Genomic DNA, 12687 nt, shown 5'->3' on the forward strand with positions numbered 1-12687 from the left:
TGTTTGCGCCTGTATATTTGCTTGTCCGCATTTTTGTGTTTATTTATTTTTGAAGTACTTAATGAAAACTTTAACGCACAATTAGCGTTTAGGATCAAGGTTGTAGCAAGTGAAGGTTTTTATATCTATTTTATAGTGCGTACATAAATATTTAGAGGCTGTGCAAAGTTGTTGTTGTGCTTTTCATAAGCTGCTTTGCTAAAGGGCCTAATTGGCGTTTATGCTATAAATATTGCTATTTTAATTACATATTTTCATTGCAATGAAAATAGGTTTAGAGTGCTTAAAAAATGTCTACATAATTATAGTAGAATTGTGAGCAGGTCTAAAGGTGGTTCAAATTCGCTTATTAATTTGGTTAAATTTGTAGTTGTGTACAAGAAAAAATTTAATGTATTTTTTTTTTTTTGTCAAATATTTTAGTTAAAAGGCTTTCCTTATAAAATTATAAAGAAATATGTGTGTATAATATATGCTCGCCTCTTTCTGTTAGTTTTTAAGATRTMMMYCTGAAATTTCGTASATGACCTTTTCTCTCCAACAAGCTGATCATTTGACAGAATGGCTGACGTCGGAACAATTTAACAAACAGCTGTCATACAAACTGATTGATCAAAATTAAGTASTTGTACGAAAAACTTTTTTAGTTTTCAGGATATGTTCAAGAAATTTGGCATAGATTATTTTTCAATATAACCCTACAATATCCGAAGAAATAGTTCGTATCGAACTACTATAGCATATAGTTGTCATACAAACTGAACCTTTGGAATCAAGTCTTTATATGGAAAACTTTTTTAGTTTTTAAGATATCTTCAAGAAATTTTGTTGTAAATTATTATTTGGTGCAGCGATATAATCTCCGTAGAACTTGTTCAGATCCGAATACTATAGCATATAGCTACCATACAAAATGATCGTTCCAAATTAAGGTTTTGTATGAAAAACTTTTTTATTTGACAAAATATCTTAACGAATCTTTACAAAGATTATTTTCCAAGACAATAGCCGACTAAAGAGTTAAAATCCATTTCACCATTTCATGTGAAGTTAAATGCATCTGTGGAGCTATTAAAATATGATTCCTTTTATATAAAACTGCTCCTCCTTCTTTGAATATTTTTTTTGTTAAATYTTTTTATTATTTTACTATGCAGTAATGCAATATTTCTAAACCAAAAAAATTCCAAAATATTTCGAAAAAAAATTTCGCCTTAATAACATACCGCCACATAAAATTTAAAAGAATCTATTATCTCCACTCAAACACTTCATAAACGCAACAAATGCAACGAACTGCATGCCTTTCGCAGGCCARSAAACAAAAGACTTAAGACACGAACTCGATATCAACGCCGCCATGYAGTTGCACTCAAACTTTCGCAACAATTTGTTAGCTGTAATATTTTTTTCTCATTTTTCTAGAAACCACGCTTCATTTGTGAGCAGTTAACATGTGCAAAATATTACAGAAACATCACGAAAYAACAACAAAAACCATATGTTTGATKAACGCGTATATTAGCCAYAAGTAGCGATGGCAAGTGTCAGCTGCTAGCCAAAGTAAGCGGCCAAACGGTGAACAACCGATGTCGCGAGAGTTCATTACCTAAAAAAATTTCGCGAAAAAATTTTTTAATTTTTTTAATACAAAATAAACCAGTATTAGATGTGGTAGAAATGAACAAATAAAAAATTTGTAAAAAAAAGTAGCTGACGAAAATCTATACAAATGACCTAAATATGAGCGCGAGATTAAAACAGGTCTAACGCACGTGCATAATACTTAATTATGTGCAAACAGAGACAAATACAGGCATACAAGCGCACATACATGCACACACAAGTTTTGTATATACACATATGCATCGATAAGATAAGTGCGCATGCGTATACTTCACGCACATGACTGTGCATTTCGGCTAGGTTGCATCGCTGTGAGGGCTTTGCATTTAATTTTTAGGTCATAGTGTCAAAATCGTTAATAGGCCCTTAGGCATGGCGAAAAAAAGCTGCCGCTTGGCAACTGGCGTATGGCAGCGACCGCAAAAATATATTCGCTGACTAACAGAAACCGCAGTTGTGATCACTTGCGCGGCGAACTCGCTTCATTTTAATTTATTTATTTCTTTTTTTTTTTCTATTGTTGTTAAACATACATACATAGTTTACGTCACTTGTTGCCGCATATGTCGCCGCGCTTGTTTGCTAACTCTGATTGAGATGCCTTAACAGCCTTAAACGCCAAACATTAGGCTCAAATAATAAATACACTTTAGAAATCTGTGTCAATATTAGACTAGCTGGTGTTTTTGCTATTTATACCATAATTTACTTATATTTTCTTTTACTTATTTTGCGCTATTTTTGAATGAAACTGTTTTTCGAAAAAATTCAATTAAAATGTTTGCCTTTGCTCGATATAAATATGTTTACTTTATTTGACAGAAAAGAAAAAAAAGAGAAAATRAAAAAAGCTTTAACTTCGTTTGTACTGAAGCTGWAATACCCTTCACATTTGTATTTTTAATGGTATAAAAACATTTATCCTGATTTTGAACTACTATATGATATAGTGAATCTATTTTAATATTTTCTTTSCAGATTGTACCGTTGACTTTGAAAAATATTCGTCCCAAATTTCATGAAGATATCTCGTCAAATATAAAAGTTTTTCATACAAAGATGTGATATTTATCGTTCTGTTTGTATGACAGCTGTATGCTTCAGTTGCCAGATCTACAGAATTTGTTCGCAGATTGTACCGTTGTAATTTCACAAACTTACGTGCGAAATTTTATGAAGATATTCTGTCAAATAAAAAAGTTTTTCATACAAGGATATACTTTTGTTCGTTCAAATAAAAAAGTTTTTCATACAAGGATATACTTTTGTTCGTTCAGTTTGTATGGCACCTATATGCTATAGTTGCCAGCTTTGAACAATTTATTCTCATATTGTACCGTTAATTTTCAATAATATATTAAAAAAAATAAATAGCATAATTTCGTGAAGATATCTCGTAAACTAAAAAAGTTTTCCATACAAGGATATGATTTTGGTTAGGCAGTTTGTATGGTTCAATATTGGTTCAAAGAGAAAGTCGCTATTTTGTCAAAAAAAAAATGTTAACTTGTGCTTCGATATGTGAGTGTATTCTTCTTTAATAATTATAAATTTATATAATTTTAAAAAACAATTTTTCTACCGCCTAACATCTTACATCTAAGGCTCTTCTATAGAACGGTAGCTACGGTATTAAGAGAAACCAAAACTTTTTAAAATGAGTCACTGGCTATTAAAGTTCAAYAAATTTCATAAAGGCACATTATTTGAATTCATTTATTTAATAAAATCTCTCTTCAAAAAAAAGTTCACAAGAAAACGCGACAATTCGGTTTAGCAAGCGAATATAACCGTCATAAACTCAAGAAAAGAAATGCAGTGCAAAAAAATCCAAAAAATTGTTGTAGTGTTAGCAAGTTGTTGCTGAAAAATGCATAATACGCTCAGGCGCTTGCGCAAAACACAAATATAATTGACTTGTCTGCTTTTGCCTAAACAAACACATTTGCAACTAGTTGAAGCTGCGTATATTAAGTGCTGCTTTGCGCGTAAATAAGTTGAAATTGTTGACACTTTTCACTTTCAGTGAAGTTTTTAATGCATAAATTAGATTAGTATGTTAGAAAATGCTTAGCATAGTGACCTTTTAAGTACTGAAGCGCCTGCTTAAGCGGTAATATTGGCAGCGTTGAACAGCGACTGACCTTAATTGTAAGAGCTGCTTTATGATTCCATTTTAGTTAAATTTTTTTTATATGCTCTTTAATTTAATATTCAAAAAAAGTTTGAGAATTATTGTCAACCGATTTTTAGCACCTAATAACTTCAAAAAGTTTAGTTTAAGAAGTGAGAACTAAGAATGTGTGATTTTAGTTCCGATTTCTTCAGAAGTTGTTTTTTCAGACAACTCTGRAGCTCTTCTTTTAGTATGTGCCCTATATGTTTTCTAGAAATATTATTGCTTTAAAGCTTCTTTAGCTAAATTATTCACGTTTATTAAAAGTATTATTAGTAAATTTTAATTGTTAAGCAAGCATTTATATAATATTGCATAAAATCGAAGCTTAAAAAGATATTTTCAAAAGCTTCGAGTCCAGCGACATCTAGCGAGAAAAAAATGTAAAAACAGTTCTTTATGTAAGCCGAATATAATATTACCACTGGGTTTGACCTCATTGGCCGATAAAAATTTTTCAACAGCGGCCGACCATCGGTAGGGCGATATCTAATTCTGTTATGAAAGGAAGCTCTCCCGTGCTAAGAAATAAAAAAATATATCTCCAATGTCATTTAAGTGGAACATGGAGATCTTGGAATAGGAATCTCTTAATGTTAGTATTAAAAACTCAAATTTTGGAGGTTTCTACTTTTTTGAAATTTTTTGACCTACATTTTAGTTGAAAAAATTTGCCTGTAACTGACACACTCTAAAGTACGTGCAAATATTTGGAAATTTTATTTACATATCAAACAAAAAAAACCAAAAAGAGCAAAAATGCGCCAGGTAGGATGGTCTCAAAAGTTAAATAAATTATAAATAATGATAAGCTTCTCTGTGAATGATTATTTGCTTCAAAAAAAAAAAATAAGAAACCATAATAATTACAAGCTTTGAAGAGGCGTATAACCACAGTCAAAAAATGTAATCGTTCAAACGCAAGTTATGTAATGTAATAATTTTTGGTTATTTTTACTTAAATGAGGCGTCTTTCGGTTGCCGACAAAAGAAATTATRAAGGCATGCTGACACTTTTAGGGTGAAACTCACTTCACTTCAAAGCTGATTCAAAAAAGTCTTGAGTAATGACTTAATAAAATCATTAGTTTAAAGGCAAAATTTAGGAAAAATTTTCTACAGGCTTACCTAAGGGGTTAACTACATTAATATGTATGTATATCAAATAACAASAAATAATAATATAAACAATTATATAAATATAAAAATTGCTGCCGCTTTTTAGCACACTCCGACAAGGTCACGTAAAATATTTGCTTCAGCTTGCTTACTCGCATTTGATTTGCTGACATTAAGGCATTTGATAAAGCGCTTTTATATGCCACATTTTTGACTAATTTTGGCCTCAACGCGCCGTCTCTTAGGAAGTAATGAGTAAGAAAATTTTTTGATTTGTTGATAAATGTCGGTGAATTAATTTGCGGTGCAGCAATTTGAGCRAATTCAAGGTGATCTTTATAACACTTGCCTACATATGTACCTTTGTGTGTATATGTGTGTACATTTTGTAGCTTTTTGTATTGTATATGAAGTGGTAAACAGCAACTATGTTTAATTTGCAAAAACAATATAGTATTATTTTTATAATTTTTTGAGATTTTTGAAATAGTTTGGAATTTAATGAAGGCAAAAAGAAGAAAAGACAAAAGTCTTTCACAAATCCGTCACTACTACAAAAGATTGCATACAAGAACTTGATTTTGGTTGTTCAGTTTGTATGACAGCTATATGCAATAGTAGTTCGATCTGAGCAATTTCTTCAGAGATTATACTGCTGCCATGGATAATAATCTTCGTAAAATTTTGTGAAGATACCTAATCAAATAAAAAAAAAATTCGATACAAGGACTGAGGTTTGAACGGTCAGTTTGTATGGCAGCTATATGTTATAAGGCTTCGATCTGAACAATTTCTTCGGAGATTAAAGCACTGCCTCGGATAATTATCTGCGCCGAATTTTGTGAAGATATGTCGTCAAATAAAAAAGTTTTTCATAGAAGAACTTAATTTCGACTGCTCAGATGGTATGACAGCTTTACGCTATAGTGATGCGATATTAACTATTTCTTCGGATATTATATCATTGCATTTGAAAATAATGTGTGTCAAATTTCGTAAAGATATCTTGTCATATAAAAAAGTTTCTCATACACAAACTTAAATTTGATTGTTCAGTTTGTATGGCAGCTATCAGTTATAATGGTGTGATATCAGCGTTTCTGTTAAATCAGCAGCTTTTTATAGAGATACAGGCATATGCAAAATTTCAGATCAATATCTTCAAAACTGAGAGATTACTGTGCTGATAAAGTTTATATAGRCGGTAATACGAAAATGACTAAGTCCATTCAACTCGTCACGCCGATTATTTATATATGTATGTATATACTTTTAGATTATATATATACATATATATGTATATTAAACTAACTGTCAACCACATAACGTAATGTAAATATAACAGGAAGAATAAGTTCATTCCTCAAAACCTGCATCTACAAACAACTCCTATGTTCTGTGTTGAAATGTCAAAGAGCGTGCAAATACCTTAATCTATCTATCTGCACACATACAAACACAAACACTACAAAGTAACTGTTACTAACCAAATTAAATAGCACGAAATTTACTGGGAATAGCCGTGCGTAGCTCATCAAGAAATRCTATTACTAAATGCTCTACGCCACTTTTCCTAACTTAATGATGCCACAAAAGCAAAGCGCAAATTATACATAAATGTGGCAATTCCTCACGTGTATGTAAACATRAATGTAACTATTTAGTCTAATTAAATCGACTGACATTTATTTCTTGCATTTTGCTACACTCACAGCAGGAAGCTAAYCACACACTGCGCATTTGCGCTAATTCAACCGACCGCAAATTARAAACAGCCACACAAATGAGTGAGCGACATTGTCTATTTATTAGTACGATTATAAATATTATTATGCTGGCAACTGTAATATTTAAAATTAAGTGTTATATGTTTATTTAAGCGAGATTTTTTTTTTAAATATTTGCGATGCTCACTTCCGCTTTGAACATTTTGTAATGATTGTCACTCGTGTGTGCCTAAAGCGATTTGACGGCTTATCTACCTTGAAATCAAATAATTTTTGCATAAGTTGGGCACAATTAAAATGGCGCAAAAATAGTTTAGTATGTGTCATATAATTTCAAGATAYAAATTGCAGGAAGATGTTAAAATTTTATATTATTTAATTATTSTTGTTYCTGCAATGAGCGTTATAGTTATTAYATATATACACATTTGAACTGTGTACTATTTTATCCTGCCTGTAATATAATAAACATTTCAGTCTTACCTATGGCAATCAGCTGAAGCATCATTGCATTGTTTCTTTTTAAGTTGAAAAATTTGTTTGACACTTAAAATTCAATCTCCAAACCATTTGATTAATTTAAGATGTGAGAAAATAAAAAATATGAGTTCATGAAAAAAATGTGCTCAGCAATCGAGGGATCAATAATTAAAATAATAATTACTAAGCCTTTTTTGGTATAGCCGAGTAAATTATATTGATTCAAGAGCCAACACACTTAGTACGAAATTAAGAAAAAGTTGTTATGTTGAGATATAAGATTGGTTAGCGTTATGGTTACGTTCGATCCAAAACCAATGGATCGCATTTAGAGAGATATTCAAAAATAGGAAAAAGTTAATTATTGAAAAAKTTGAGATTTTGGATAAGTTAGGGTTAGGGTTAGAGTTGATTCAAAACCAATGGATCTCACTTGGAAAGATATTTGTATTTTGTGTTACCCATTAACTTTCAAAAGCGGATCACCAGATCCTCATAGATCAACTAAGCAGTTGTTTGTGCTTACCACGAATTTGTTAAGGTTTTTATAATCAATCTCAGGTATGTCCACGAAGAAACAGATTTCAATCTCAAACCGGCAAAATGGAATGCAGTGGTAAGAGTAATATGATTCCATCTCGCCTTCCTCCACACAGCTTTGGCAAAGAGCGTTCGAAAATCAAGCACAACCGCATGTGAATATTTTGAATCATGTCCAGACAGAATTCCGTTTTTGAATCTTCTAGACCATATCCAGTCGGAACACCTACAATAGCAGCGAAATTTACTTTGCTAAGAACCAGTAGTTCGGATGTCTTCTTACAGTTCACTCTGGGCCAGAAAAGTATCGTAGTCACCGACTCGCTTCCGATCGCACGCAATTGAGGAAAGGATTATCTTCCTAGCAAGCTCATCGTCTTCGTGACTGTGCACTCACGAATCTGTATTTCGGAGCAGTGCATCTACTGATACATTGATGAAAGCCACCCACGCTTGAAAGGCGCCACAGTAGTGTACTGGTCTTAAACTACAGTTGATAGCGAACTCCTGACAAAATCTCTACCTCCTCTGATCCGACCTCCTCAGAGTTGATAGAGACCTCCTGACAGAATATTTCACCTCCTACTCTTCTCTGAACTTCGATGAATACGTGAAAAAGCTCACTGTAGTCCCTCTTCAAGGGTTTCGTCCTTCCCATAAATCCTTCACAGCTGTGCTTGACGAAAAGGAACCGCCAGGAGAAGATTCTGCGTTGCAATGATCTGAGTTGTAAGGAATGCAATCAAAGCAATAGAGAATATCAGTGTGTCCCATATTTTTGGAGCTGGGAACATAAATCCCATACTCAACTTTAACTTAAATTTTTGAAATGCTCGAACGAATGAACCGTCGGAGACGTGTGCGTGGCCAATAATCGAAAGAGATAATTTTCAAAAAATAGGTGCAAAAGAATGTTCGAAATGGCATTTTTAAAGAGGTTTTACCAGACAAAAAGCCCAGATCCGTAAAGTAAATATTTTAGTATCACCTAAAGACAACAAAAAGCTTTGGGTATCAGGAAATTTAAAAAACTCTCTAATTTGAATCGATTCCAGAGTCAATACGTATTAAGTAAGAAAGCTTCCTTTATTATTGCAAACGTTTGGCTTTTAAATATTTTTTTTTTTTTTATTAAAATTTAACACAAGTTCAAGAAAACTGAAATTCTCCATAATTGAAAATCGTTAGCATGGCATTCATCTTGACGGCAAATATTTTTTAATTCTCTTAATAGTCCATTAAACTTTTAATTGCTCGCAATAATCGCACATTCGTATGCCATATTTATAATGACAAAGTGCTCGGAAGCAAAGAGTTAAAGAAATCATAAGTGTATTATTTGAATATGTAAGAGTTGATAAATAATAAAAATAAAATATCAAAGATTTTTTGACTGTTCGTTTTTATTATTCAACACAACTACTGAGCTTCGATAAGTCATGAATTGCATGATAACCTTGAGTTGTCCATTTTACACAATCACTTTGCAATAAATTGCCAGCAGCTAACTGTAAYTCATTTGGAGTAATTTGCGTTTCATTTGAAAGTTTAACAGAACTCTTTTCAGCATTATTTACATAAACATAAACGGTARCAAGCAGAAAATTCAATGCAATGAATTGATTTTATTTGAAACTAACTGAAATTGGAGGGCGTAAACAGAAGTTGGCAGCCCTATATAGGATAGAGGATATCGCAGAAAAAAATTCTAAACAGTATTTAAAAAAAAAAACTATTTTTATAGTTGGTTAATTTTGAGTTGAAATCAAGGCTTAATAAAAAACAGTGCGAAACCCAAAAAGTATACAAGTCTCACCTCAARATATTAGCCAATAGTTCAGCAATGAGTTAGGCTACATTCAGCCCTCTATTTCCTCTATTTTAATAAAATATTTGGTAATGCACATACTTAAAAATATGTTCAACAATTTAATAAAGTCTATTAAGTAGCAAATGCAAACAGTATGGTTAAAGTTGTCAGTCAACTCGATACAAAATGGCTTTGAAGCGGCCATTAGCTAGCAATTGCTTAAAAATAATAAATATGTCGTGTTGATAACCTCTCAATTTGTACATGAAATCGCTATATATTAAAAAGCATTTGTGCAATACTTGTTACACACATGCATAGATAAAAAAATATTATGAAATAAAAAATGCAAAGTGCTCATATTGTAGCAAACACGAGTCTTTCTATAAGATGRATGTAAAGAAAATTTTTTGGTATGCTTGGCTGACCGATAAAATGAGCACCTTCATGACTTAAAAGGGTGTTCAAGTACGTAGGCTTAGACAAAGCTAAAAGCGCAGTCGAAGCATGGATGCATAGAAACGTAGAAGTAATTAAGTAAGTGAGACACCCAGTAGGGAGAGTTAGCGATTGAAATTTTTTTCTTTAAAAACGCGCATGTGTAAAATTTTCTAAAGATCACTGTGATCACAAGTTTACCTAAGAGACTATGAATCTCAAACTGGTTTCAAGCCACTAATTTCGAAGATGAAGTTTAAAAATTACAAAAAAAAACGTTTGTATAGAAGATATGTGATATAGTTGTCCGATTTGACGGATTCGGACAAATGCCCAATAGTGTTGAATTAAATATCGTTGTTATAGCTCAAAAGCTGAAAAAATTTGTATGATGCCCAGTAGAAAAATACTAACTAAACGTTTGGGTTTGAACATTTTTTCTTTAAACTGGTGTAGGAGTGAAATTCTCTAAGGATCATTCTGAACAAATTTGCCTAAGAGACTATGGGTCTAAAACCGTTTTCAAGCAACCGATTTCGAAGAAGTTTAAAAAATCCGACTAATCGGTTGTATGTGATTTAAGTAATTGATATAATTGTTCGATCTGACGTATTCCGACAAATGATCAGTAGATTAGTATTGTTATAGCTCAAACACAGATCAAAAAATTTTTATGATCACTAAAAACGTCGCCTTAAAAAACGCTGGTTCGAAATTGAGAATCCAAAAATTTTCAAAATGAGTCATTGATTATTAAAATACGTAAAAAAAAATAAATTTCACAAAATTACAAATTGTTCTGCTTTGCAAGTAGATATAACCAGTTAAATAACCAGTACTTTCATAGAGTGGTAGAGTTGCCACATACATGAATGAATTGGTATATTTTGAGTTGCGTTGGACACTTAGGATATTCTGTTCTTGCTTTACTAGCATAAAAAAGCCAAMAAATTTAAGGAATACTTACTTCAGTGATATTTGGAGACTTTTTGACTTGGGATTTCTGTAGCCAACTTCGAGCTGTAATAACTTTCAGAGTAACGTACAAAATATGGTATTATGGTAGAATATTTCATAACAAATTTATGATATTAAGGCTTCGAAACTGGTTTTCAACTTGATATAGTAATTTAGGGTTGATTTTGAAAGGCGAGTATATGTATAAAGTGCATAAACTTTCCTAAAGGGATTCAATAAAAACAAGTGTGTATACAATACCTACCAATCACTATGACTATGTTTCATAGGTGAGCACTACTATTAACTWACATTATTTAAAAACAACAACTCAAGCAGTTGAGTGAACTATTTTCCGCTCCATTCAATTAGACACTGGGGTCTATACGCTTAGATACATGGAAACATTTACTTTTTAACGTCATTGCATTTATAAAAATAAATCACAAAAATAGCAATATCATGCACTTGAGTCAGTGAATGTCGACACTGATGACACAAAGCCTCTAGCAACGCACGTTACGCCAGTCGGTGCGTGTGCACGACGCTCTAAAGGGCGCRTAGCKTAGAYTTSAAGTCTGTGCKTTTAGCGCCTGYACTATACGACCTTCCAACCAAATAGCACGCAATGTGCCTAGGCAGCTTGGTTCAATGCGGAATCTAGACTTTATATGAGAAAATTATTTGGTTGCACTTGTGGCAGGGTAAACAATAGCAGATTAAATTGAAAACTGAAATGATGAAAATCTAATTCAAAAAAGTGTACAAAGTTATTTCATGCAATTACAAATTACTTGGACAAAAGTTAATGCTATTGTGGTTACAATAAATAGTATGAAAGCTAAAAATTTGAAATATTTGCAGTTAAGACACCAATAACCTTGSATACAGTACAAAATATAATTCCTTATTGCTATATAATTATAATTAACATTAAACTATATTTTAACTAAAATTTTTATCAACTTTAGCTCATCATATCTCAATCTCTTCTTTTTCTCTTTGTACAGATGCGGTGTGCCTGTATATACTGGGTGGATAAAATGTTAAATAAATCTTTCTATCATTTGGGCGTTTTAATTGCGAAACATCCTGGCTATTTTATCATAATACCAGTGCTGTTGACCATGCTCTGCATGACTGGGTAAGTTGACAGAGACAAAAAAAAGGCCTTCAAGGAAATAGTCTTAAATTGTCATGCTCTACTTGCAGCTACCAACAGTTAAAATATCAAATCGATCCCGAATATTTATTTTCCCCCATCAATGGAGAGGGTAAGGCTGAACGCGCGGTTGTCGAAAACTACTTCAAAGTCAATTACACGCATAGATTTAATGTGGGACGTATAACTAGACCGGGTGAGTACTTGAATGATGTTATTGTTTATGTTTTTTTTTTTTTTTTTAGAAATAATTAATAAGTAGAATATGAGCTGAAAATTATTTGCGAATACAGTCTTCGAAGTTTATGTTGAAGGAAAGAAGTTTAGTAATGTTTGTCAACTTAATTTAATTACTAGCTCTTTCCAATTAAAAATGTGTTTTTATACAAGTATTTATAATGTATGTATTCTATGTATGTCGAAATATTGATACTTGTACAAAATAACAGATCAATACACGACAATTACATGCTTATTGTCGCGATTAATAATYTTGATAACATCAATGCAGTAATCTTAATAAAAATTAACAATATGTGATTAATTAGCCTTTTTGAATATAATTAATTTTTAATAAAATGRTTAATACAAATACACATATTAGTAAAAATACACTAGAACAAATTTTAATTCAATTAATTAAACAAAAAAA

General features: G+C 31.8%; 1 protein-coding gene across 1 annotated transcript in view; it reads left to right on the forward strand.

Moving 5' to 3' along the window:
- Window positions 1-12687, forward strand: part of LOC108969154 (patched domain-containing protein 3) — a 73615-nt gene that overhangs the window by 43629 nt on the left and 17299 nt on the right. The window contains exons 2-3 of the mRNA XM_018933710.1: window positions 11884-12017; window positions 12086-12231. Of these exons, the coding sequence (XP_018789255.1) occupies window positions 11884-12017; window positions 12086-12231 (280 nt within the window). The remainder of the gene's footprint in view (window positions 1-11883; window positions 12018-12085; window positions 12232-12687) is intronic.

This window comes from Bactrocera latifrons, unplaced genomic scaffold (assembly GCF_001853355.1).
Source record: "Bactrocera latifrons isolate USDA-ARS-PBARC rearing strain unplaced genomic scaffold, ASM185335v1 scaffold_242, whole genome shotgun sequence".
In the NCBI taxonomy this organism is placed as follows: Eukaryota; Metazoa; Arthropoda; class Insecta; order Diptera; family Tephritidae; genus Bactrocera; species Bactrocera latifrons.